Source organism: Vigna radiata, chromosome 2 (genome assembly GCF_000741045.1).
Source record: "Vigna radiata var. radiata cultivar VC1973A chromosome 2, Vradiata_ver6, whole genome shotgun sequence".
Taxonomy (NCBI): Eukaryota; Viridiplantae; Streptophyta; class Magnoliopsida; order Fabales; family Fabaceae; genus Vigna; species Vigna radiata.
In genome coordinates this window covers 4,629,672-4,654,899 of record NC_028352.1, presented here as the reverse complement: position 1 = coordinate 4,654,899, position 25,228 = coordinate 4,629,672, and the positions used below count along the sequence as shown (strand labels likewise).

The 25,228-nt window shown below is 31.4% G+C and overlaps 5 protein-coding genes across 5 annotated transcripts; 2 read left to right on the top strand and 3 right to left on the bottom strand.

Annotated features, from left to right (window-relative positions):
* The first annotated feature begins 3,169 nt into the window (after positions 1 to 3,169).
* On the top strand, positions 3,170 to 5,842 carry LOC106755949 (scarecrow-like protein 14). The gene has a single exon (XM_014638182.2). The coding sequence runs from the start codon at positions 3,495 to 3,497 to the stop codon at positions 5,607 to 5,609; it is 2,115 nt and encodes a 704-aa protein (XP_014493668.1). The 5' UTR covers positions 3,170 to 3,494; the 3' UTR covers positions 5,610 to 5,842.
* Positions 5,843 to 6,779: 937 nt separating this feature from the next.
* Positions 6,780 to 7,639, bottom strand: LOC106778636 (30S ribosomal protein S31, chloroplastic). The gene is made up of 3 exons (XM_022787551.1): positions 7,425 to 7,639; positions 7,258 to 7,322; positions 6,780 to 7,151 (listed from the first exon to the last, which is right to left on the bottom strand). The coding sequence occupies exons 1-3, from the start codon at positions 7,573 to 7,575 to the stop codon at positions 7,017 to 7,019; spliced, it is 351 nt and encodes a 116-aa protein (XP_022643272.1). The 5' UTR covers positions 7,576 to 7,639; the 3' UTR covers positions 6,780 to 7,016.
* A 377-nt stretch (positions 7,640 to 8,016) lies between these two features.
* Positions 8,017 to 10,609, bottom strand: LOC106755573 (uncharacterized protein C24B11.05). The gene is made up of 9 exons (XM_014637749.2): positions 10,304 to 10,609; positions 10,080 to 10,160; positions 9,926 to 9,991; positions 9,601 to 9,698; positions 9,463 to 9,500; positions 9,269 to 9,359; positions 8,894 to 9,175; positions 8,492 to 8,557; positions 8,017 to 8,368 (listed from the first exon to the last, which is right to left on the bottom strand). Exons 2-9 carry the CDS (start codon positions 10,138 to 10,140, stop codon positions 8,219 to 8,221), a joined length of 852 nt encoding a protein of 283 aa, XP_014493235.1. The 5' UTR covers positions 10,141 to 10,160; positions 10,304 to 10,609; the 3' UTR covers positions 8,017 to 8,218.
* Positions 10,610 to 13,768: 3,159 nt separating this feature from the next.
* On the bottom strand, positions 13,769 to 19,566 carry LOC106756293 (ATP-dependent zinc metalloprotease FTSH 10, mitochondrial). The gene is made up of 8 exons (XM_014638666.2): positions 19,296 to 19,566; positions 18,988 to 19,210; positions 18,821 to 18,892; positions 18,102 to 18,241; positions 16,889 to 17,362; positions 16,025 to 16,792; positions 14,613 to 14,840; positions 13,769 to 14,401 (listed from the first exon to the last, which is right to left on the bottom strand). Exons 1-8 carry the CDS (start codon positions 19,338 to 19,340, stop codon positions 13,916 to 13,918), a joined length of 2,436 nt encoding a protein of 811 aa, XP_014494152.1. The 5' UTR covers positions 19,341 to 19,566; the 3' UTR covers positions 13,769 to 13,915.
* A 3,551-nt stretch (positions 19,567 to 23,117) lies between these two features.
* LOC106755977 lies at positions 23,118 to 24,154 on the top strand. The gene has a single exon (XM_014638215.2). It carries the CDS (start codon positions 23,419 to 23,421, stop codon positions 23,728 to 23,730), a length of 312 nt encoding a protein of 103 aa, XP_014493701.1. The 5' UTR covers positions 23,118 to 23,418; the 3' UTR covers positions 23,731 to 24,154.
* Positions 24,155 to 25,228: the final 1,074 nt, after the last annotated feature.

Here is a 25,228-nt window from a genome sequence, read left to right as displayed (position 1 = left end):
TTTTAATAATATTAAAATATTAAATTAAATTAAATAATTTATTTTATACAAGATTATTGATAATCTTGAATTGAATTAAACTTTTAAATTGGAAACAGTACTCTAATCATCTAGAACTTTATTTAAGAGTGAGTGATGTGAACACTTTAATGACTTCACTTAAAAATCAAAGATGGAATCGTTTGAAGTCCAAGGTGACTACAGCAGCACTCGCCATTGTCTCCACTTTTTTCCCCACCATTGTCTCCCCTTTCTCCTGTGCTGACGGCTAACACCACAGCAAAATGAACGTTTTTTTTACAATTCAAAATTATCAATTTTTTGACAATAAATTATTCATATATTTAAAACAGACCAATCATAGACTGTTATTTAAAGTTTAATATCTCTCTTGGTTCTATGATTTGTGTGAAGATCTCAGTTCGGTCCTTAAGTTTTGAACTGTCTCAAGATCTCAAACAGCGTTAAGTTTAGCGAGACAGTTCAAAAATTGAGAACCAAACTGAGATTTTCGCACAAATACGAGACCAAGAAAGGATTAAGCCAATACGTCAGCATACCACGTCAGCTAAACTTAACACCGTTTGAGATCAATTAACGGTTACAGTAAAATATATGCATTTTTATAAAAATTATGACCCAATTGAGACAGTTCAAAATTTGAGGATCAAACTGAGATTTACACACAAATAGGAGGATCAAAGGAGATATTAAGTCTTATTTAAACAATTGTTAAAAACTATAAAAATTTTAAAAAATACATTTTCCCATAATATATAAACAAATATATCTTTTTAATAATAATTCCAACAACATTTTTTCGTTTTTATAGAGATTGAGATTCATTGTGAAACACAACACAAGACAGATTCACTGAGCAGATTCTGTGAAAAAAAAATGAGAAATTGTAGATACGTGAACTTGGAGAAGAAACAAAAGAAAAGAAAAAGTGAGGACAGTACATATTTATATATAGATATAAAGATGAATTAGGGTTGAAGGGGGATGTATCTGGGTAAATCTAATAATATGAAACTCAGTTTAAAACTTAAAAGAATGTTGTCGAAAGGAAAAAAATATTTGAAAGGTAGAAAAGAGATGCAATAATATCTCTGGCAGTAGTTGAGATTTATGATGTTGACGCTAAGTCAAATGTGTCTGGACACACATCATATCCATGTTTGTATTTAATTATCTAATACACGCTTCAGTCAATAACTTGTTGGTCAAGGATACCTTTCAACATGACGAACCTTCTTTCACTGCTTCCTTCTCTTTTCAGATAATAATTCAATTTAGGTTAATTATCAATAACTCTCACTAAAAACTAACACTTATAACTTATCATAAATCTATTCAATTTTGGTTGTTTTATATTTATATTACTACCATGAAATCAAATATTTGTTATTAAGTTAAATGCATACCTATTGTTAAAATGTATGCATATCTTGGTTTTTTTTTACTTTAAGTTTTGTCTACCTAACTAGATAATAATAAAGTCAATATATATATTTTTTAAAATTGAAAAATGAATTTAAAAAGTGAAATGAGTGAATTTGAGGAGAAAAAAAGTTGAAAAAGAAATTGTTTAGATTAAGGAAAAAATAATAAAGGTAAAAGTTTGTAAATAATCTCATTGATTTGATAAATTAAAAATAAACATTTCATAAATAAAATTTGGAAGTAGGATGAATTTGGAAGTAGAAATAAGTGCTCTTGAAAGAAAAATATAAGGGAAGGTAAAATTGTTTGGATTAAGAGAAAAATAGTCAAAAATGAAAAAAGAAAAGAAGCAAAGAATTGTAAACATTTGTAAATAATATGATTGGTTTGATAAATTAAAAAGAAAAATATTTCATAAATAAAATTTGAAAGTAGGATTAATTTGTAAATAAGACGAATTTAAAAGTATAAATGAGTGAATATATGAAAAAAAATGTAATGAAAGTGAAATTATTTGAATTAAGAGAAAGATAATAAAAAATGAAAAGAAAAAGAAGAAGAGAAATTGTAAAAGTTTGTATATAATATAATTGGTTTGATAAATTAAAAAAAACCATAAATAAAATATATTAATAAATTAAAGTCAAAATCAGATTTAATATAAAATATAAAATTCTTATCAAATTTTAGTAGAATTTTATTAAAGTTTTTGTTTACCATTTTCACTTCAGGACATATTCCTATACATCACCCATCAAGACTATGCAACCATCCAATTAAGGTCATCTATCCAAAATCAAATCTTACATCATACCATAATATATATATATATATATATATATATATATATATATATATATAACAATAAAATTTATAGTAAAAGAAAGACTAATTAAACGAGAACAAATAAATATAACACCTTTGTAATTTTTAACGAATAAATATATCTAAAAATCAAACTAGATAGTTATTTAACATAATGATGTTTAACATAATCGTTTAGGTTAAATTTGTCACTTCAAATATGAAATAGTTACATTAAAAAAATTAAAAGTTATGTATATTTAAAAATTTCACCAATATTAATAATTATATATGATAATAAATAAATCATATTAATAACACGATTAAAAAGGTAAAATAATTTAATTGATTAATTATAATTTTTTTCTTTCTAGAACAAAACTATTTGAATGGTGATCATATTTCTTCGAAATTTATGTTTCTTTCTTTCTATGTAAACTTAAAGGAAAATCGACACGTGATTTTATGTTTCTTTCTTTCTATAAAATCCGACAATGTACTTTTATTTGTTCACATTATCCGCTTTTATTAAATAAAGGATATTCGTTTTTAATCGTCATGGATATTTATTACAATTTTAATGAAAAAAATTTCATCTTAAAATGATATGGTGTTGTATAGTGTAAGAAATAGAAACGGATTTTATAAAATGATAAATAAATATTGATAAAAAGTAAAGTATAATCATTAAAAGTTGAAATAATAAGATATTTTAGTCCTAGTTGCCAAGGTTTTCTACTTTATTTTTATTCTGATAATTATTAGTTATTTATAATTTAAAATTGATAATTTATTCCACGATAATTACAAGAAAGTAGTGGTGAAAAATAGTGTCTGACCCACACCTTAAAAACACGTACAGCTTCCTAGAAACTTCAGAACCTTAATCTTGTAAATTAGTATTATATATGTATTAATAGAGAGAGATGTTCACATTCAGGACCCTTCCATTGTCTTGGTTCGGTAACTCCTCTCTCTCTCTCTTATTCATTCATTCGTTCATTCTTCTGCGTTTTAATCTATATTTCCAAAAATATAGGACTAGAGTCACTGTTGTTTTCGTTAGATCTCTGAATATTTCTTCAATATTGTTGTTTGCTTGATCTGTTATTGTTCTGTCTTTGGAGTGGTAGAAGATTCTGCTGAGTCAAAGATTCTTGTCTGCTATAGCAAAGCACCTCAGGAACTAGATCTCTGTGTAAAGTACAGTTTTTTTTTGTTCCAATTCTATTCTGGCTAACACCATGCTCTCCATGGATTCCCTTTTGGACAATTTTCCTGGTTCGGTAAATGGGTTCATATCTGAAAACGGTTCTGTCTCGTTGTTTACGAATCAGAACAGGGTAAGCGAGTTCAAGTTGGATGATTCATCTGTCTCGGTGTTTACGAATCAGAACGGGGGAAGTGAATTCAAGTTGGATGATTCGCGTTCCCCGTCGGAGTCTGTCTCTGATGATGCTCCCTCTTCTGGGACAAGCTCTGACGGAGAACACACAGAGAGTACTAAACTCAGCAATCCCATGCTCAGGTTTATAAGTGATATCCTCATGGATGAAGAGGATGATTTGGAGCGCAAACCCTGCATGTTGCAGGATTGTTTGAGACTCCAGGCTGCTGAAAAATCATTCTATGATGCTTTGGTTCATAGTTACCCATCGTCACCTCGTCAATTTAACGATAACCCTGACCCAGATGATAATTTTGGTGGAACCACTAGTTCTGAGAGTTACGGCAGTTATACCACTGACCATTCATGCGAGTCTGATAAGTTTAACGGTGCTGGTGATTTTGAATCTTATTTGCTACAAGGATCGCTGCATAATTCTCCGGAACACGCTTATGTTACTCCTGATCTGATTAGAGAGGCACAAGCTGGGTTTCATTTTTCAAATGGAGCTTGGAATTTGATTCAGTCGCAGAGCAAGCCGGGCCTAATTGAAGAGAGTGTGACGAGGACGGATAAAGGATCAAGGGAGAAGAGGAGCCATCTCATGAAAGATGATGTCTCACATGTAGAAGAGGAGAGAAGCAATAAGCTTTCAGCTGTCTACTCTGATGATTCGGAGTCATGTAGCATGTTCGATGAAGTGCTGCTTTGCAATGATGGCAAGAGTCCAGCCTTTTGTAAATCTGACCGTGAAACTTCATCATTACAGCTTGCTGATTCAGGAGGATCTAATGGGAAGAAAACACGTTCGAAGAAAGGTTCCAACAAGGGAAAAAATGCAAGAACAACGGTGGATTTATGGACTTTGCTAACTCAATGCGCACAAGCTGTGGCTAGCTTTGACCCAAGGACTGCAAATGAAATCCTCAAGCAGATTAGGCAGCACTCTTCACCTTTAGGCGATGGACTTCAGCGCTTGGCTCACTACTTTGCCGATGGCCTTGAGACAAGGTTAGCTGCTGGGACACCAAAGTTCATGCTGTTTCAGTCAGCATCTGCTGCAGATATGTTAAAAGCTTACAGAGTGTATGTCACATCATCACCATTTCACTGGATGTCGTTTTTCATGGCTAACCGTACTATTCTGAAGTTTACACAAAGTGAAAGCAGTATTCACATTATTGACTTTGGGATTAGCTATGGTTTCCAGTGGCCTTGCCTCATCCAACGGCTTTCACAAAGACCAGGCGGTCCTCCAAAGATTCGTATAACAGGAATTGATTTTCCTCAGTCAGGGTTTAGGCCAGCTGAAAGGGTAGAGGAGACGGGGCGACGCTTAGAGAAGTACTGCAAGAGATTTGGAGTCCCTTTTGAGTACAATTGCCTTGCTCAGAAATGGGAAACCATAAGACTTGAGGACCTCAAACTTGATAGGAGTGAAGTAACTGTGGTTAACTGTATGTACAGATTGAAGAACCTGTCGGATGAAACTGTGACTGTAGACTGTCCTAGAGATGCTGTGCTGAGGTTGATCAGGAGGATCAATCCGACCATCTTCATGCATGGGGTTGGCAATGGCACCTACAATGCTCCATTCTTCTTGACAAGGTTCAGGGAAGCACTCTTCCACTTCTCAGCATTGTTTGATATGTTTGAAGCTAATGTGCCTCGGGAAGATCCATCTAGACTTATGTTTGAGAAAGGGTTGTTTGGAAGGGACGCAATCAATGTCATAGCATGTGAGGGGGCAGAGAGGGTTGAAAGGCCAGAGACCTACAAGCAATGGCAGGTTAGGAATCAGAGAGCAAGGTTCAAGCAACTTCCATTAAGCAGAGACCTCGTGAACAAAGTAAAGGAAATGGTGAAAAAGGAATATCATAAAGATTTTACAGTAGATGAGGATGGCAAGTGGGTTTTGCAAGGATGGAAAGGGCGTATTCTTTTTGCTCTTTCCTGTTGGGTTCCTGCTTGAGAAATGATCAACTCAACCCATTTATGGATTTCTGCCTGAGGAATGACCAACTCATAACTCATTCATTGCCATGAAAATTTGTTTTAGATGTAAGAGCATAACTTTTGAGTGTATTTATACTTAAATAAAAGTGTATCATGATCATATTTATTTCAGTTTGAATAGTGTAAATACATTATCACCTGTGCTCTTTATGAACAACTATAGAATACACCATAATCTCTTGAATCCCCTATTGGAGAAGGACATATACATCTTCATTAATACAATAGTCTCATTTATATGTGTAGAAAGCAGCATAGAAAATAGAAAAGTTGGCGATTATTTCAACGAAAATTTTTTCATCATCAGATAGGAAGCCCAACGTATCTGTCTATATATATTATATATTATTATAATCGGTATATAAGATTAAGTCACATTAGCAGAATTTCTGCTATATTGGTCATTAGTTGGATATGATTCTCCACCTGTGTGGACATAAGAGAATTTCAGACGTGAAAATATTCATCTGTTAACTGACAAAGACATACCTATTATCACCTTCCCTCAATTTCAAAAAAACACGCCTTTTAATTCCATGAAGCTGGCAAATGGATAGAATTTTCTACAATAGGAAAAAAACTATTTTCTTTGTGGTCCTTTATTCATTCATTGATTGCGGTTTGCCACAACAGTTCTATTGCATGTGTTGCTTTACTCTCAGTCATAATTATCCTCGCCCTCTACACTGTCCTTCCTCAATTTGATGGCCCTCACCAATAAACAGTATCACTTTCAATTCAATGATTTTTTTTCTCTCTTTGCCTGAAGCAATTTAATTCTTATTCATTTATTATTGTATGTTTCAATTAATTAATCTTTTAAAAATATTTATTTTAAATCTTAATAGAAAATATCTTTAAAAAAATCATATTCAGAAGAAAAAAAAAGAACTCTTTTTCAATCATAATTTTAAAGTTTCACTAAAATAACGATGATACACAATAAACAGAAAGACTATTTTAAAGTTTCCCTAAACCTTTTATTTTTATGAATATCTAGCACAAATGAAGATGAATGTGCCTTTCTTTTGGAGCTAACATACAGAAACACTATCAATCATATGCCCTGGGTTGATAAGACCAATGTGCATTAAGCTAACATCTGATACTTTTCTTAACAGTCCAATGAAGCACAGACCGTAACAAAAAAAGCACCCTTTATTTTAGTTTTTAAAATTACAAATTACGATTCTTTCGAATCCCCATGTCCAAAAGTCTAGAGCAGAAAAACGAGAGAAACAAAAGAGTTGCCTTCAGTCAAGGATATGAATACAAAATCTGATGTAACATTATCCAAATCCGAATTGTGTATGTCACAACGGAATCATATATCAACAACTAAACCATGAAAGACCAAGTAAAATCAGCCAGAAAAGAGGGACTCGTCAATTTCAATCTTCACAACCTCATTATCTTCGAACCTGTCCTTCTTGGAAGGTGTCGGTGGAGCATAAATCCTCGGCGGCCCTCTACCCTTCTTCTTGTCCTTTGGCCTCGCCTAATAATAAACCCCCAATCCCATTCACAATATTAGAACCAGGAAAAGCTTAACAGTAAACTAAAAAAGAAATTGACGAAAAGAGAAAATGGAAGCAAAAGTCTACATTCCCAAACGAATGGGCGAAGCGTTTCCCCTTTGCGGTTTTCCTGTCCCCTCTGCCACAGTACACTGGGAGATAACAAAAGACGTAAAATTGGGAAATGGGGAGTTAGAATTCGTCTAGAATAAAGAAAAGTAGTTAAAAAATGGATTTAGTGTTGCAGAAAGTACCAGAAGGGGTTGGAGAGGCTGAGAGGGAAAGGAAGGGAGTGGAGAGTGGTGAGAAGAGAGTTTGGGAGTGAGAGAAGGAAAGGTGAGAGGTGGAAGTGTGCAATTGAGTGGAAAGTGGAGAAGGTGATGCTAAGAGTAGTGACGACGCCATGGCTAATGATAACTCAAGGGATAAGCTTCGACAAGAAAGAGTGAATATAATTCTCTCAAATAAAAATAATTACCCTACTGTTACAATATATATAGTAAAAATATTAAATAAAATGGATGGAAAATCTTTTAAGTTTTACTATCTAACTTTTATTCTAATCATTTTGAACGTCGAAAAATTAATCTTATGAAATTAGACAACTTCAACTAAAAATTTATATATCAAGTTCATTTTATATTACAAGAAAACCTTTATTACATAATTTCATAATTCAAAAATTAAAAAATGATGGTTTTTAATCATTTCATGGCGCGAGTTTATATTGTTATGAAAATACATATCCTATCCTGAATCCCATAATAAAATAAGTTGTGATTTGAAATAAAAATGATAAATTAATCGAAAAAGAAAAATTCACCATAAACACATTGCAAAGATTCATAATTTAATGTCTGTATATTATATATGATGATGTGGTTAATTTTGATGCATGTGGGTTAGAAGAAAGCTGACCCAACATGAAATCCAACACGAACACATCAGAAAAAATGAACCACAAAAACATTCAAATGATCCATCTCCTAGAGTTATTTTTTCATATACATTATAAATAGAAAATCACAAATCATGAGACATTCCAAACTTAAGCTTCTACTGATGTTTCAATTCCAGCCTTGTAGTGCACAAATTCATGCTTCTCCTCAGCATCCCAAAGCTCTGGAAATGCCTCTCTCATATTATGAATACTCTCCAATGCATGATCAACTCCCGTTGTACGAACAGATGTGCCAACCTGGGATTTTAATTACAAATGCATTTAGTTCAAAGAATGAATATGATTACTTTGATTCCAAGTGTGTGCTGGTATCCACATGCAACAAAATATGTTCCTTATGAATCATTTGATTACTCTTACCGCAACTGTGTGGAGGCCTAAGCGTTTTGCTGTCTGTAAATTGCGGATGCTGTCATCAAAAAACAACTGAAAAGAGCAGAAGCAACAAAAACAAGAATGAATAAATAATGTCATCTGTTTCAAAAAGATAAGCAACAAGAGGAGTAACTATGAAAATGCAAAAACTAAGAACCGTGACAGAGGTTTCAATACCCTTTAATTAGCATTGATTCAACTATCCTTTTGTAATTTATGATCAATGTTTGTTAAAAACATTAAGAACATGGTTACCTATGCCTATTTCTGCTTTTCAGTAATCGAAAATGGATTTTTTCTTTTGAAGGAAACCAACCTTATTAATTAGTTACTTTGAAACTAAAGGAAACAGCTAACACATAATGAGGGAAGGGTGAATGTTCTTACTGTTCTCTGAGGATCAATGTTTGCTATCTTGAAAGCATATTCAAATGCATCATCAAAGGGTTTGCAGACAAGGGGGGTGCGTGGAAGCACCATATCAGAGTCATGCCGGCGCAAATGCTCACAGATGTTCAAAACTTCTGCTGTGGTAGGTTTAGATTCAGAAGGATTGGTGTTGTTGGAGGGATTCAGAGTGTCAAAGCTTATGATTCTTTCAAAGCAGTCCTCCAATCCAAGGATTTTAAGTGCACTAATTGCATGGTTCGAATCTGCATTTGTAAATATCTGAGAAACCAAGAATAGACATCATCATCATCCTGAAGACAGCATTTCTCATAAGTACTGTTTTCAACATAAGAAAACGCCATATAAACTTACAATCTTCCTAATAGGCAAGCTTTGCAGAATTCCCCTGAGAACAGGGTCTGGTTTCAACAGCACATTATATGGCAATCTCCCATGAACAAAACTGTTCAATCAAAGGAAAATTCCACATGGTTTAAACTAGAGATTGAAATGAATGGCTAAGTAGAAAAATGGGCAGAAAAGAAACAAATATGTAGACAAATTACCTATTATACTCATCGAACTCAAAGTCATAGCCAATTGCCTGGTGACAAGAGAAAGAAGGACTGATTCTTGTTAAACATCGGTTTTGTCTAAAGAAATGTTTCTAATACAATTCATTTAAAGGTTTATAAAAATCATACCTTTAGACCAGCCATCGTTGTTCCATAAGTCTTATACAGCGGAACGTTTAATTCGGCAACTTTATCAGCCTCTATCCCAAGCTTTTGAATCATATATTCTAAAATAAACCAGAATTTTCTTTTTTTAAGTTCTGCTAATTCCAGATAATTTTACAAATATAAAAAAGGGACAGCATTTTTTTATCCCTTTAATTTCAAGGCATATTCTTGAGACGCATGTGTACATGAAAAAAATAAACATACTAAACAAAATAATAAGAGATAATTGTTTTATACTGCATAATTTTTTTGACATTCAAATAATGGAACCCTGTAAATTCACTACCTTCGATATTCTTTGCTATTTGCTGACAGACTCCAGAACTATAGGGATAAAGGGTGTCGTCAAGATCTGAAATTATACAAAAAAATAAAAAAACCTAAGCAGAACAACCAAGCGCAGAGCGAGAGAAAAATCACCATTGATCGTAAAGGCTTACCAAACAAAAGACAATCATATTTTGGCTTTTGAACGTCCTGGAACTTATGTCCATCTTCCATTTTTGCTTGAATTTCACAGCCTAAATAGAAAGTATAAAGATCAAAAAAACCAAAAACAACATAAACGAAACAGCGTATCTTTGTCTCGAAACACATTTCCTGGTATCCCAGAGAAGAAAAAAATAAAAATTTAACATGAAAACGAAAACTTTTTTCTTCTTACGGAGAAAAAAACAAAGTGGGGGGCACGCAGAATTCAGCAGTGTTGGAGTGAGGATGAGAAATTACTTGCAGTGGCGAGAGAAAAGGAAGAAAGGAATGAAATAGAATGAGGGAGAGAAAGAGGAGGCGGAGAGAGTTTATATAGAGAAGAACATCGAAAAGAAGAGAGAATTGTTGATTCTAAACGGTTCGACAAGGACGTTTTAGGTAGTTGAAGATCTGGAAACAGAAGAAAGAAAGAAAAGATGAAATGGTTTTTTCATGCTATCCCTTTCTTTCTGACTTGTCTCTTCTAATTTTCCCCACCTTTTTCACTTTTTTTTTCTATTTTTTTTTTTATAAAAAAGGTTCTTCACTTCTTTATATATTGAGTCATTTTATACCCTCTAAAAATACTTTTTCCTAATTTTTCATCAATAACAATGAAGAAACCATAAATAAAATTAACTTTCCATGGCTTTGTAGAGACTAATCATTCCAACTTTAAAATTAATAAAATTACTAATACTATTGATAGTATTTAACAATGATACCATACATACTTTTATATTCTTTTATTATAGTTTTTTAATATACAATATAAAGATAAAGATAAAATGATAAAAATGAAAAGTAAAAGAAAAATGTCAATTGTAAAAAATTTATATGTATTAAAAGAAAATTTTTCATCGTATTTTTCTTACGTATAAATATGTTTAATTTTCTTCAACTATTTGTAACTATATTTTAACGTTTAAGTTAATCAATGCTCGTTAATTCAAATTTCAATAAATGTGATAAATGTAAAAACATTAAATGTTTTATCTAAATTTTATATTTATAGTCTTTTTTGAACCTTTTATTTAATAATAATTTAATAACAATTTAATTACCTTTTAATCTTATTTATCATGCTAATTTTATAATTAATTATTATATTCTGGTATTATTGAATAAATAGTAATTATTTAGCTTTGAATGCATTTTAAAGGTAATTTAGAATTTAATCACTGTTTTTAAAGTAAATAATTTTGTTTATAATTAAATTGAGGGGTAGTATTTAAAAAGTAGATCACGCATATCATCAATGCATAAGCAACTTAAAAAACACAATTTTAAGAAATATTTAATGCTATTAATTACATTACCTAATTCTTTTAATCATGAGAAATTTAGTTTGTCCAATTAGGACAAATGATCAGAGAGTAATCGCTGAATATCTTAGAAAGCACAACAGACTTTAATGATTTCATTACTAAGCATTTGAATTCTAGCATTAATTTATTAGTTACTTTGAATTATTTATTAATCTGGTATATTGATAAACTCATGATTCATACTGAATTTTAAAATATTATATATTTTAATCATTTAAAAAATTGTATGTAACAGCTGAATAAATTAATTTCTTCTACAATTTTTTAGTTTTGGAAGTAATCATATTTAATTAATTTTAAAATATAATATATTTTTTTAAGTTGGTAGGTCCTCTACGAGTTTAACCTATATTGACCGAGTCCAACTTTTAACCTATTTATATAAAAATAATAATAATAAATTGATTTTTCGTTTGGTCTGATTCAAGCATTTGTTTCTTTTTTTTTTCTCATTTAAAATTAGTTTTTGAAATTATTTTAATTATTCTAAAATTTGATTTAACCAATACCAAACCGTCTTAATTTATGAAAAAAGTTTTATATAATACCCTTTTCTTATTTTTTATCTCTATTACATGAATTTACTGTGAAATTTATCTAAGGAAATCTTAAAAATAATTTCTAACTAGTTGAGAATATATTCTTTTCTTTTATCATCAAGAATATATTCTTTTACTCTGTAATACATGTTTCCACTTCTATATATCTTAGAATAAAGGTTTAATAGATTCGGAGGTCTTTATATTTGGGGGTTTGTTTCAATTGGGTCTTCCAATTTTGAAAGTGATCAATTAGGTCCCTAATTTTGTCAATTTGAATCAATAAAAGTTTTTCTGTTAAATACAGTTAACGTTGTGAAGTTTTTGAACATGTGGCACGTTGACGCTTCCAGGTGGCACCGTTTCAAGTGCATAAGGGATTTCACCTTCAAATACACCCTTTTAATCTGGAAGCGTCAGCGTGCCACATGTTCAAAAACTTCACGACATTAACTGTATTTAATAGAAAGACTTTTATTGATTCAAATTGACAAAATTAGAGACCTAATTGATCACTTCAAAAATTGGAGGACCCAATTGAAATAAACCTCCAAATACTCCAAATATAAGGACCTCCGAACCTATTAAACCTAGAATAAATGAATAATGTGCTGATGAAATGAAGAAAGGTCCAACCTAAAAAAAATAAAAATACTTCACGTGCTGAATAATATAGTTTGTATAATTAATTGCAGTTATTTAATTAATTATTAAACATAGGAAGTTTTCTAGATAGAGACGCTCGACAAATGACAAACGCGATTTTGAAAGGTGAAGATTTCTTTTAGATTCTTGTGTTGACTGAATTTTTTATTGAAAAAGTAAAAATTTATATTTTTTTACATTTATTAATCTTGATAATACTTATCTTAAAGTTGTATGAATTGATAATTTACTATATAAATGTAATAGTACCTATAATTTTTATTTTGCGACTTTTGTTTCCAGGCTTTAACAGTGAGATAGAAGACTAAAAATAGTCAAAATAAATTTATATTAGTTTTTAGTTTTCGAGTTATTATAATTGACAAGGTGTAAACGTGTGTGTGTGAACTTAAATAAATTAATAAGATGTATGTTTGTAATTCCACGTGATGCGAACTCTCCGGAGAGGAGACTCAGCAATACAACCTGTTTTTCTATTAACAAGGATTATCTCTTTAATCATATCTTTGATGATTATTCTAAAAGAATTACACCAAAATACAAATCATTTTTTTTAAAAGCCATGATTCGTAGGATTAAAATAATATATATACATATTTAATGTTACTTGCTTTTGCGGTCAGTGATGACGTTCCATATGATTTGTTACATAATTTATAATTTTGGTGTTGATTAAGTGAAAATAATAGTGCAATTTAGAAGAGTTGGTGGTGAATAAAGGAAAGGAAAGAAGACCAGCTTTGTCCTGGTTCAACGTTTAAAAGGCAAAATATTTATTTATTTAACATTTTGAATTAGTGATGTTAATTTTATTTTTTTATGAAGATGGGACTTATGTTTTATTGTGGTTATATTTTTCGGATGAATTCTTTTTAAGGTTCAAGCTAACGATAATGGTGATCACTACGAAAAAACACCGAAATAATATCTCAGCAATTTCCAAAAGCATTTTTACTTTTACTTTCCACCTACACTCCCAAACTTTCCATACAACATTGGATAATATAGGAATTAAAAAAAATAAATTAAAAGTGTTAAACATGCAAATTTCAATGTAATTTAAATTTCAAAGGGGAGAATGTTTACCTTAACTTCAAACAGTTCAGTGAGAATGAAAACCAAACATGCAAAAAAAAAAAAGAATATTGTGCAGCCAGATTTGTATATATGAATTCTACATCTCAGTTGGTAGGAATGAAATGGAAGAGTTTATTTAGCAGTTACCATAAGTTTTGCAACAGTCATGTACAACAAGAAAAATGTATTTGGTAACTATCTGGGAACAACCTGAGGCTCTAAAGGAGAAGATCCACCACCTTCCTGAGGCACATCTACAATGGTACTTTCTGCAACCTTTTCATCTTCTTCTTCTTCAAAGCCTTTCTTAAATCTATCATAATTAGTGGCTTCAGTGGCCTTAAATGGTCGCTCACCTAAAATTCGAACCAAGTCGTCCTGGTGAAGTACTTCTTTTTCAAGCAACAACTCAGCAAGTTGAGTAACTTGTTCCTTGTGTTCCTCGATTAGCCGTACCGTTCGTTCGTATGCTTTGTTCACCCAATCGCGCACTTCGCTATCAATGATTGCGGCAGTTTTGTTGCTGTATGGTTTGGACATCTCAAATGAGTCCTCTCTTGAAGGGAAGGAAAGGAGACCCACTTTGTCGCTGAAACCATAAACTGCTACTTGGGCATATGTCATTTTGGTAACCTTTTCCAAGTCATTTTGTGCTCCTGTTGATATTCTCCCTATAAGAACCTGCAGTGACAAGGGAAACATCATTTTCATGCCCCTGATATTTGGAAAGCATCAAATATTAGACAAGGAGAAACCATTAAACAACGAAAAATAAAGCAGTGACAAGATTTACACCTGAAAGATATAAATGCACTGAGAGAAGTAGCCATATAAAAAAAGTATTGAAGAGAAACAGAAGAGAGAAGGTAGTTAAGAAAAACCACAAAACTACCTGCTCAGAAGCCCGACCACCAAGTGTCATGCAAGTCATATCAAAAAGCTGCTCCTTTGTCATGAGAAGGTTTTCGCTTGGAACATATTGTGCAAATCCAAGAGCTGCTGAGCCACGTGGAACGATGGTTACTTTTAACAGTGGCTCAGCGTGTTCCAAGAACCAACCTGCAACAGCATGGCCTGATTCGTGAAAAGCAACAGTACGCCTTTCCACCTTGCTTATTACCTGGTTAGGAAACATAGGTATTAGAAAACACTAAACAATAACGGAAAAGGCAAAGGAGTTTCAAATCCTCTTTAGTTTAAGATTTTCAATTCAAAGTAGCATAGCAGCTTCGGCATCATGAAGTTTTTAACTCAACAAAATTTTAAGATAAAAACATTTCTGAAGATTAGAAACAGACAGAAAATGACCGAGTATATCAGTCTATCCTTTCAAACATAAAAATGAAAGGGCGCTACATTTCAGCATACATCACATTGTTCAAATTCATTAAATCAAACTTTGGCTAGATAAGTTTTATGCATATATCTTAATTCAGGAGATAAATAAAAGCTTTTCACATCCTCTAACGGGTAGGAAATCAGGGTATTAAGAAAACAGCTACCTAAATTTAATTCACCCTTTTTGTCTAATGTTCTAGAAATATCATTTCATTAGTTTATTACATAAACAAATAAAATATATAGCATCTAAAAATAATAATATTATACAAGAATGAACATCCCAAACTTTTCTTCCGTTAACCTCCAGTAACTTAGAAGGAAAGACAAACTAGTTCAAATTTAACCATATTTTGTAATTCATATTTAACCATATATATATATATATATATATAGAAACTGTAAAATAATTCTGGAAGACTTGATTGATTCCCTCATAATCTTTTATTTATAAAAATAAATTGATACAAGAGTATAGAATAACTCTAGACACCATATAATGATGATAAATAGAATAACTCTAAACACGATATAATCATGATGAATAAGACAACCCTATACACGATATAATCATGATAAATAAGATAATCCTAGACACCATATAATGATGATAAATAAGATAACCCTAGACACAATATAATGATGATAAATAATGATAAATAGACACAATATAATGATGATAAATAGGATATATATATATATATATATATATATATATGTGTGTGTGTGTGTGTTTTTCAGTAAAAACTACATTATTTTTGTATTTATTATATATCTTGTGTACATGTTTACTATTATTACTATATCATTAAAAAATATTATTTAGTTTATTATATTATTAGTATAATTTAGTTTTTATACTACTAATTTCATTACCTAAGATATTATGCTTTGATTTGAATTTTTTTATATAATTAATACTATTACATAATTATTTTATAATGTAGATAACTTATAAAGACATACCTTGTTCTTCTTTTCCAAACCACCAATGATCCTATCGATGGCCGACTCAAAATGGTCCATTGTGACTTGTGTCACCTCCCTCCTTGCAGCAATCAGAGCCGCCTCATTGCAGACATTGGCAATGTCTGCTCCAGCAAATCCAGGAGTAAGGGCTGCAAGTCTCTGAGAATAATATGAAGGTTCACGGTCAAGTTTGATCTTCTTCAAGTAGATTTGAAATATCTGGTCTCGCCCTTTAATATCAGGCTTGTCAATTGCTATTTGGCGGTCAAATCGCCCCGGTCTAAGAAGAGCTTTATCTAAGATATCAGGCCTATTTGTTCCTGCCAACACAACAACCCCAGAAGTGGTTCCAAAACCATCCATCTCCACCAACAATTGATTCAACGTGCTTTCACGCTCATCATTTGAACCAGAAAAACCACCACGTCCCCTTGCTCGACCAATTGCATCAATCTCGTCAATAAATATTATACTCGGAGCACACTGCCTTGCTTCTAGAAACAAGTTTCTCACCCTTGATGCTCCAACACCAACAAACATTTCCATGAAATCAGAACCAGATATAGAAAGAAATGGCACCCCAGACTCTCCTGCAGTTGCTTTTGCTAGAAGTGTTTTTCCTGTTCCTGGAGGACCCACCAAGAGAGCACCTTTTGGAATTTTTGCACCAAGTTCTTCATATTTCTTTGGATTCTTGAGGAAATGGACAAACTCCATAATTTCAAGTTTTGCCTCATCGCAGCCAGCAACATCTTTAAAATAGATCTAAACAAAATAAAACAAAAAAAAAGATAAATATGTTTATTGAATGAACTTATTGCCAAGTCTCTTAATTGAGTGAAGAAAGAGTAATCTCCCAACCTTATTTTTAGTATTTTTGTCTACTTTTGTAACTGGGGCTTTCCCTATGTTGAATATTCCACGAGCACCCTTACCACCACCACCTCCACCAACACCAAATCCACCTTGCATTCTCCTTCCCATATACAAGAGAGATCCCAACAATAAGAGTGTTGGAGCAAATCTCATCAATTCCTGGTACCAAACCATCTCAGCAGAATATGTTACGGGCACAAAATCATGAGAGTCAATGCCAAGAGCTTCTTGCGCTTCCTGTAGCTTCTCCTCAAAAGACTCAACACTTCCAATATTAAAATAATATTTATACTGACCTCCATATTCCTTTGCAGGCAAGGTCCCTTGGACTACTTCACTATCTATTTGGTTGCGAGGAGAGTTCCTTATATATACTTTAGCAACCGATTTGTTTGAGACAACAATATGGTCTACTAATCCCGGTTCTAAAAGCTTATTTTTAAATTCCTGAAAGCTAATCTGCAAAGAATCAAATTTTGATCAATGTCAGAAGGATGATAACAATGAAATTAAAGAAACCCTAGCCAAAAGGCACATGGTTGGATTCACATCATAATAATAATCCAAAAGACACCCTCTAAGAAAGCGAGATCTACAAAAATATCAACCATTGTTAAAAACCCAATCCAGTTAAAGACTTGCAACTAGATGCTAGAATGCAAAGGGATAGAAAGCCTATCCTAATAGAGTTCTTCTTTTAGAGAGCTACAGCCTAAGCAGTCAACAGCAGCAGAACAAAGCTTATCCCACAGATATACCACACATTTGCAGTCAAGATAGGTAAATTTGGCAGAAGAAAAAATATATTACTAACTAAAATGAATTGAACGTAATCAATTAATATAAAAGTACTTAAACAACAGGGGGACAAGAAAGAAGATAAGAAACTGTAGAGTGATGCCTAAGAAGGTACTAGATGACAGTCTCAGCAAATACAGTAATACACAATACAGAACTCAAATATTATATCTCATAATCTCTCTAATATTTCCATTTTCCCCCTTTACCAATAAAATCAAGATAAGTGTGGAGTCATATGGTACAAAGTTTCACTTCTCATTCATTTAAAATCATTGCCTTCATCTTCATCATATGGAATATAGATAATATTAATGTATTGAGTTCTTGAACCAACTTCACCCTTTTAAGTAAATTAAAACAAGAACTGGATGTGCTAATAGAAAAGAAGTTTGATTACCTCCTGCTGTTCACGGGGACCATTAGAAAAGGTTGAAAGAAATAGCCCCATAACCAATAATGGGGTGATTATATTTTGAACTTGCTTCATGAAAGTTTCCTGAAAATTTCCATGTTCATCTGTGTTTGCATTTGAGTTGTCTGAAGTTAAATAGAGAATCCAGGCATTAAAAGTTGTTAGTGGTACCCTTTCGATAAACTGGAATACAGTTATATGATTAATTCTTACAAAAACATACAAAGTAAATCAATGCAGCCACATAGAGATAGAGAACACGTTTTGGGATTGGAACTCAAGTTTCAAAACCCAAAATGCCCCATACACAATAAAGTTGTAATTGAAGTTTCAAGTTGACAGAAAATAGAGCCTTTGAAATGGACAATAGAATTGAATGCTGCTTGATTCTCCATCTTTCCATCTTAAAGAAAGAAAGTTCATGTTCTGAAAACCAACACTAAAAAATCTACACGGCAATAGAAAAAAATCAACTCGTCGAGATCCAAAAGGACAGATAAACACACATAAACTTTAGCAAGGAAAAGCTATCAAATCCTCCCTCAAGTATTTGCAACCCGAAACACACAAAACCTACTTAACTCTCATGCGCAAAACTAGTTCAACAAATAAATTATAAGAAATACACCCTCCAGTTTACTCATTACATCAGTTATCACAGTTATCTTCCTAATTCGGGTGTACACAAAAGATTCTATGTTTACCTTTAGAATCATATTTTTTGCCATCTTCCTTCGGAGCTTCCTTCTTCTCTTTGGGATAAAACTTTTCATAATCTGCCAATAAAATAAAAAACTGAGTTCAATTCTTTAAACTTCTTGAAGAACCCTCAATCAAGAGCTAAACACAGTTCACGCCCAGTAAAACTCACTCTTTTTCTTCGGGGCTTCACTGGAAAACAATCGGCGAACCCTAGGGTTCGCAGCAACGGATTTAAAATCAGGCAAATAAGAAAAGATGCGGTAATTGGAAGCTCTGGCAGAAGAAACATAGCTCCTAACAAACCCTAATACCGATTCCGCTCCATCAGAACACGTATTCGTCCGTTGTATTCCTGTAAGGGTTCCCAACCTCCCATTACCCTGTGATAAATTCTGCAACACCGAGCATAAAAATAAACCCTTAATAACTGTTAGTAAAAAGAAAATGAATTGAATTGAAGGAGAGGTGAAAACATACTCGAGATGAGCGCGACAGAGAGCGCGCAATCCTTGAAAAATTCATGGTCCTGGAGAAAAATGATTTATTTGTCGAACAAGACAATTTCAAGAGAGAAAGAAATACAAACAGGAAATATCTGGTAAAATTTGATGTAATGGTCTTTTTTTGTCCAAGACAACAAAATGAGAAAACATTAACTTAACGCTTCAATTGGATCGGGATGCTTTAAAAGCGTGTTTGTGTTTGGATCACAAGATTCGCCTTCTCCGTACAACAGTTAAGCTTTCAAATATTTAACTCATCACAAGCCCAACTTATTGACGTGTCTTCCTTGAGTTCATTTAGAAGACACTCTGCCCTCAAATTGGAATTAGGTTAAAGAGATTTTGATATCAAGGGATTATTTATTTTTGAGTGTGGGTGGAAATTATATTGCTTTCATCTTAATTTTGTATTTATAGATTTTCATAAATCCAATAAAATAAAAATATTTACTTTAAAATCCAGTGTATTTTATCAGTATCTTTTATTAGATATCTTTAATTATTTTATCATTATTTATTAAATTATTGTCTAAATACTTGTTAATTCATTAACATCTTAATTTCTGAATCGAATACAACCCAATATAAATATAGTGCTATTCATAACCGGTTTTATAATCGCTCGGTCTAGATATTATACCGTAAATATAAACTTAACACTTCAATTGGATGAGAATGCTTTATAGGCGTGTTTGGGTTTGGGTTTGTGTTTGGATCACAAGCCCAACTTGTAGCCTTCATTTTTTTTTTTCTCAACAAAATACGAACATGCCCAAAGATTTTTCCTCCTCAAATAAATTGTTTATTTTTATTGAAAATGTTTTTCTTTTTTTTATGTTGTAAACTGTAACTTTTGTTTTCTAAGATCACCAGTAATAATAATGATATTAAAATGATGTAATTATTTTATCTTGACTTTCTTTTTCTTCGAAAGTTGGTTTTAACCCGTAAATAATTTTGCTTTAGTTAATTTTCAATGTTATATGATTTTCTCGGTTTTATTTTTAGTTTGTTGTATTGTAATTATGTTTTATTCTATCTTTTTCTATCTATATTATATGTAAAAGAATTTTTTTTACTACAGTTTTTTTCTAATTTTATCTTTTAAATAAACTTTATTTTAAGATTATTTTATCAATTTTAATCATATTTTTAAATTTAACCTATCTTAATTATTTCTTTAATAATTTTTTAACTTGATCTCTTTTCTAAACTTAATTATTTTAATAAAAATTATTTACAATAAAATAATAAAAATATTTATATTTAATTTTATAATTATGACAATATAATAATAATAATTTTATTTTTTTATTATCATAAAAAACTGAGTATATGTTTTTTTCACTAATAATCTTAAAAATTTTAAAATATTATTATTATTAATGATTGTGAATGAGTAAAAAATTAAAATGTTAAATTAATTAACAAAAAGATTATATCAAATCATTCGAAAGTGTCTGATGTGAAAATTTACTTTATTTTCTTGTGAAAGATGACATATTGGTTTCAAGATAAATACTTTTAATTTTGACACTAAAGAATCTAAATGTTAACATATAACACTTTTAAAATGTATTAAAATTAACAACAAAAGTAAGAAGTCTAATCAAAACAAAATAAATATATAGATATAGAGACTAAGTTACTAAACCTAACATATAATATTTATTATTAAAAACAAAAACATTATTATTATTGAGTATTTCATTTTGACTCACCACATCATTATTTAGGAACACTGATTTTTTTTTTAATAAAAATTGCATTATCATGAGTAAAATATACCATTTAGGACTTGGTCGTTCCTTCACTTGTTTTCCATTCCTTTTATGAACAGTTTGTGAAAAAAAAATAGAAAAAAATGGAGTAACAATAAAAATTATTAGTTTAAGAAAATCGTAGAGAAATGATGAGAAAATTATTATATTAAAATATTATTTATTTCTATTTTACCATTTATTATTAACAATATTTTAGTAATTTTTTATATAAATATTTACAAAAATAATATAAAAAAATGAGGTTATATAATCGCCAATAAAATTTCAATTAATTAATTTATAAATATCATTAGAAACACATGCGTATGCATAACACGTATGTGTATATATTTTTATCCAATCATCAATTAATATTTCCCCCCAAAATATAATATAAAACATTTCTCACTTAATTAATATTTTCTATTAATATTTATCCAATCATCAATAAAGTAAATTATTTTTAATTTTAAAATCTAAAACTAACTAACTTAATATATAAATTAAAATCAGGTTCAAAATTATCATATTAATCAGGTTCAATATTTTTTGTTTAGTTGTGGTGGAATGATTTATGAGCTCAACGAGGGTGCAAGTGCTCTCAAAAATTACTTTTAAAATCTTGTCACCTGTTCCTAAATCCGTGTTAAAATAATAATGTTTTGGAAATTGTTCATTTAATTAAAGGGTTTAATTACTCATTTATGATTTATTTGATTTTGTGCATAATCTAACGTTGTTGTAAGTATTTAACCTTAAACTTTTGAAGCGGTTGTCTGAATCAAATAAATAGCTGGCTGCATTTCAGATCATTTTTTTTTCTTGTTAATTTGGCAAATATGAAGTACCATATTAGTAAAAAAATGAAAAAGAACACAAATCAATGTGTTAGGTTCAGCAGGAGTCTCTGGTCGAAAATATTAAATTGAGTCAAAATTTCCAGATTGAAAATTTTGGGAATCTGATGACTACTGTTATTGCTATGTAGTTGTCATGTGCCCGTGAATCCATACACGACACCTCCAATAAATAAATTAACCAATTCAATAATAATAAGGGTCTTATTAAATCACATATTATAGTTTGCAGTATAACCTTGATTCGTAGAGTTTGTGATTGTCACCAAATTATTGGCAGGATCGGTTTCTAGGTTGTGCAAGTGATGCATATTTTTTCAGAGTGAAACATTGCGAAACCTATGTCTATATCTATATCAGAGGCAGAAAGGAGAAAAAGATGCTTTAGCACCGAATCAGGAAGTAGAATGAAGCTTTTTTTTTTTTTGGGTTAATGCCGTAATCATAAATGGATTGACCAAATCAGCCACTTGCCAATAAACTATATCTCTACCTCTCACAATAATTTTGAAAACTAAACAACAGGGTGAGAGTGGAAATATTGTTTAAGGATTATTACACTGTCTTGTTTTGCATAGTATCATTGTATTTGAAAACAGTTTTCATGAATGACAATAATTGACAAGACAAACACTAGCCACGTTCATACCATGAGCAACACAATAACACTGATATTTGCTCTTAAGCTACTCTTTTATGACATCTAATTGAAACACAGTTTTTGACTGCAATGGATATTGCTTATTTATGAGTGAGAAGTTGATTGATTAGCATTTTTTTTGTGGTGAAGGAAGAGCATCTTGAGAAAATGGCAGTAGTTTTGTTGAGGGATACAGATTTGGATGGTCCAGGTCCAGGTCCAGCATTGGTATGCATAAATATAACCCTCTACATGAGAACCAGCCAATATAAATGTACAAACTAGAATGGACCATTATCATAAATAATTTCCCATTTTAGAACCAAACAAGAGGTTTGTCTCCATGGGAAAAAAATAAGTACATATTTGATGAGGCTATTCTTAGGGACAGTGTTTCCTGTATTAGTCTCAAAACAACTGTATCAACCAAAAGCACACACTTCCCTTTTCCAAAAACAATGTCTAACACACAGTGAAAAGTAGGAATGGAGAAAAAACATGAGACAGACAGAAAGGAAATGCTTAAGATGTTTGTTTTAGGTGTATGAGTATGATTTATCATTCAACATATCTTTGTTTTAGGTGACTCATATAACTAATGTTTATAATATGACTAGTATGTATCTGATATGTGTATTTAATATTTAATTAGCTCATTATAACATCGAATCTCATCAAGAATTGTTTAAGATCTCTCTAGGAACCTTTTTTTATACACTACACAGTCTCACTGCAACCAACTTTCTTCTCTCCAATCAAGTATTCACCTCTTCTCCTCTCTCACACACACTCACTGTCTCATAGTTAGTTCTAGATATTACTGTTGCTTGGTTTTTGATGGATGAAAAGTGGAAGCTGTCAAAGAAAGAAGCAGGTTGCAGCAGCCAGAATAGCACATCATCCACCAAGTCACTGTTCTCAAGGAGTTGCTCAACAAGAGGCTCTTCTTCAAACTCTCCCCTCTTGAGGAGCTTATCCCAAAAGAGTTCCTCCACTTCAAAAACCAGCATCCCTAGGAGCTTCTCTCAGAAGAACCCCTCCATTGGTAAAAAATGCACCAGCTTAGCTAAGGAGCACAAAGCCAGATTTTACATCATGAGGAGGTGTGTAGCCATGTTAGTCTGCTGGCACAAGCATGGGGATTCATGAAGGAATCACAGATCCCTTTTCAGATTCTTATGTTATGGTTACAGTGCCAAAATGCTTAAGGGATCTGATTTTTTTTCTTCTTGGAATATATTCGTTTTGTAATTACCAATTGCATAAGTTGAGTTATAACATTGATTTACTTGCTGCTTAAAGCTTCTGTGTCTGTCTCTCTCTCTATATATACAATTAGTCGACCTTCAAGGATTCAATTTCTGATCATTAACAAATACAGAACTCATCTCGACATGTTAATATCCATCTCTAGAACCATTACATGAGATAAACTTTTATGGAGAAAAGTATAAAGACAAAGCTTAAATATAATATCACAGAAAGTGATGATAATGTTCTTTCATTGGAATTGAAGTTTTATTTCCCTACTCTGCATAATAATTAGCTTTGTAAAATATTTCAAATGGAAACTTTATTCTCTCAGAATCAGTGTACTTATATAATTATATAACTGTGTCTAAATTTATTTCCGAAAATATAAATCTTGATTAAACCCTTTTTTTAGATTATTGTTAAACAATGATAACTAAACTAAAATCATGCTTAACTTTTGGTTCAGGATCCTCAAAAGGTTCTCATGTGTTAAATCCCACTTCTGACTCCTTCACCTCTCTATATATTCTCTTTCATTAAATATATTTGTGTTTAGAAGGAAAGTTTCTGTTTGCTTTATGGTAAAGCATAGGGATATTTAATTCAACTGCTTCAGCTCATTATTACTATTTAATAGCACTTGGATCTGCATTGAAAATGCAAGCCACATTCTTACTTCGTTTTTCCCATAAAAAACAAAAGTAACGGCTGACTCTTTAGTTCAAAATGTAAGAACCTGATTTTTGAAGGGTTCTCCCCTTTTTTTTCCCTTTCCAAAAGGGGAAATCTGCAATATGAAGTTAGATAGTTTTGGTGCAATTCATTATTTTCTTTTTCCTCACCCCATCTTAGCAAATCTAATCCCAATTAGTAAATTAACCGTTAATTAGGCTTTACATTGCAACATTTCACCCAAATGTAGTAACTATAAGGAGAAATTAACCAATCACTGCAGTTAATGTGAAATGTAAGTGTTACAAATTCAAATCTTTCTCGTTTGAACCAGAAAATTTCACACATGAAAACAAAAACAACACTGTTGTTGCTTTTAAATAAAAGGATAGTTACAATAACATCTTTTTTTTCTAAACATGCACAGAATCATTTGTCCCCAAACATGAACACTGAATCTTGAATTAGCTGGAGGCCACTAATCTTTGGAGATATACTAGCAAGACAAATAAGCATAAATTATTAGGGGTAACCTTGAGAATGAAATTTCTGGTTATGGTCAACATATCTCTATTATTGTCATGTGTGACAACATTAATGGAGGAGTTCCTTCTTATGTTGTGTTAATTTGGAATTGCGTAACAAAAAGAATGTCCTAAATAAAGTTAAAGTTTCTAATTTCCTGAAGAAAGAAACAACAACTTTAAATTAAATGTGAGCT

Bases quoted from the DNA above. Each gene is read 5' to 3' on its own strand.
- LOC106755977 (XM_014638215.2), top strand. From the start codon at position 23,419: ATGGATGAAAAGTGGAAGCTGTCAAAGAAAGAAGCAGGTTGCAGCAGC.
- LOC106778636 (XM_022787551.1), bottom strand. From the start codon at position 7,575: ATGGCGTCGTCACTACTCTTAGCATCACCTTCTCCACTTTCCACTCAA. The intron at 7,323-7,424 runs GTACTTTCTGCA...GTTATCTCCCAG, and splicing joins AGCCTCTCCAACCCCTTCTG to TGTACTGTGGCAGAGGGGAC. The intron at 7,152-7,257 runs GTAGACTTTTGC...GTTTATTATTAG, and splicing joins TCGCCCATTCGTTTGGGAAT to GCGAGGCCAAAGGACAAGAA.
- LOC106755949 (XM_014638182.2), top strand. From the start codon at position 3,495: ATGCTCTCCATGGATTCCCTTTTGGACAATTTTCCTGGTTCGGTAAAT.
- LOC106755573 (XM_014637749.2), bottom strand. From the start codon at position 10,140: ATGGAAGATGGACATAAGTTCCAGGACGTTCAAAAGCCAAAATATGAT. The intron at 9,992-10,079 runs GTAAGCCTTTAC...GTATAATTTCAG, and splicing joins ATATGATTGTCTTTTGTTTG to ATCTTGACGACACCCTTTAT. The intron at 9,699-9,925 runs GTAGTGAATTTA...GGTTTATTTTAG, and splicing joins AATAGCAAAGAATATCGAAG to AATATATGATTCAAAAGCTT.
- LOC106756293 (XM_014638666.2), bottom strand. From the start codon at position 19,340: ATGAATTTTTCAAGGATTGCGCGCTCTCTGTCGCGCTCATCTCGA. The intron at 18,893-18,987 runs GTGAGTTTTACT...TTTTATTGGCAG, and splicing joins TGAAGCCCCGAAGAAAAAGA to ATTATGAAAAGTTTTATCCC. The intron at 17,363-18,101 runs GTAATCAAACTT...GATTCTTTGCAG, and splicing joins GTCCCCGTGAACAGCAGGAG to ATTAGCTTTCAGGAATTTAA.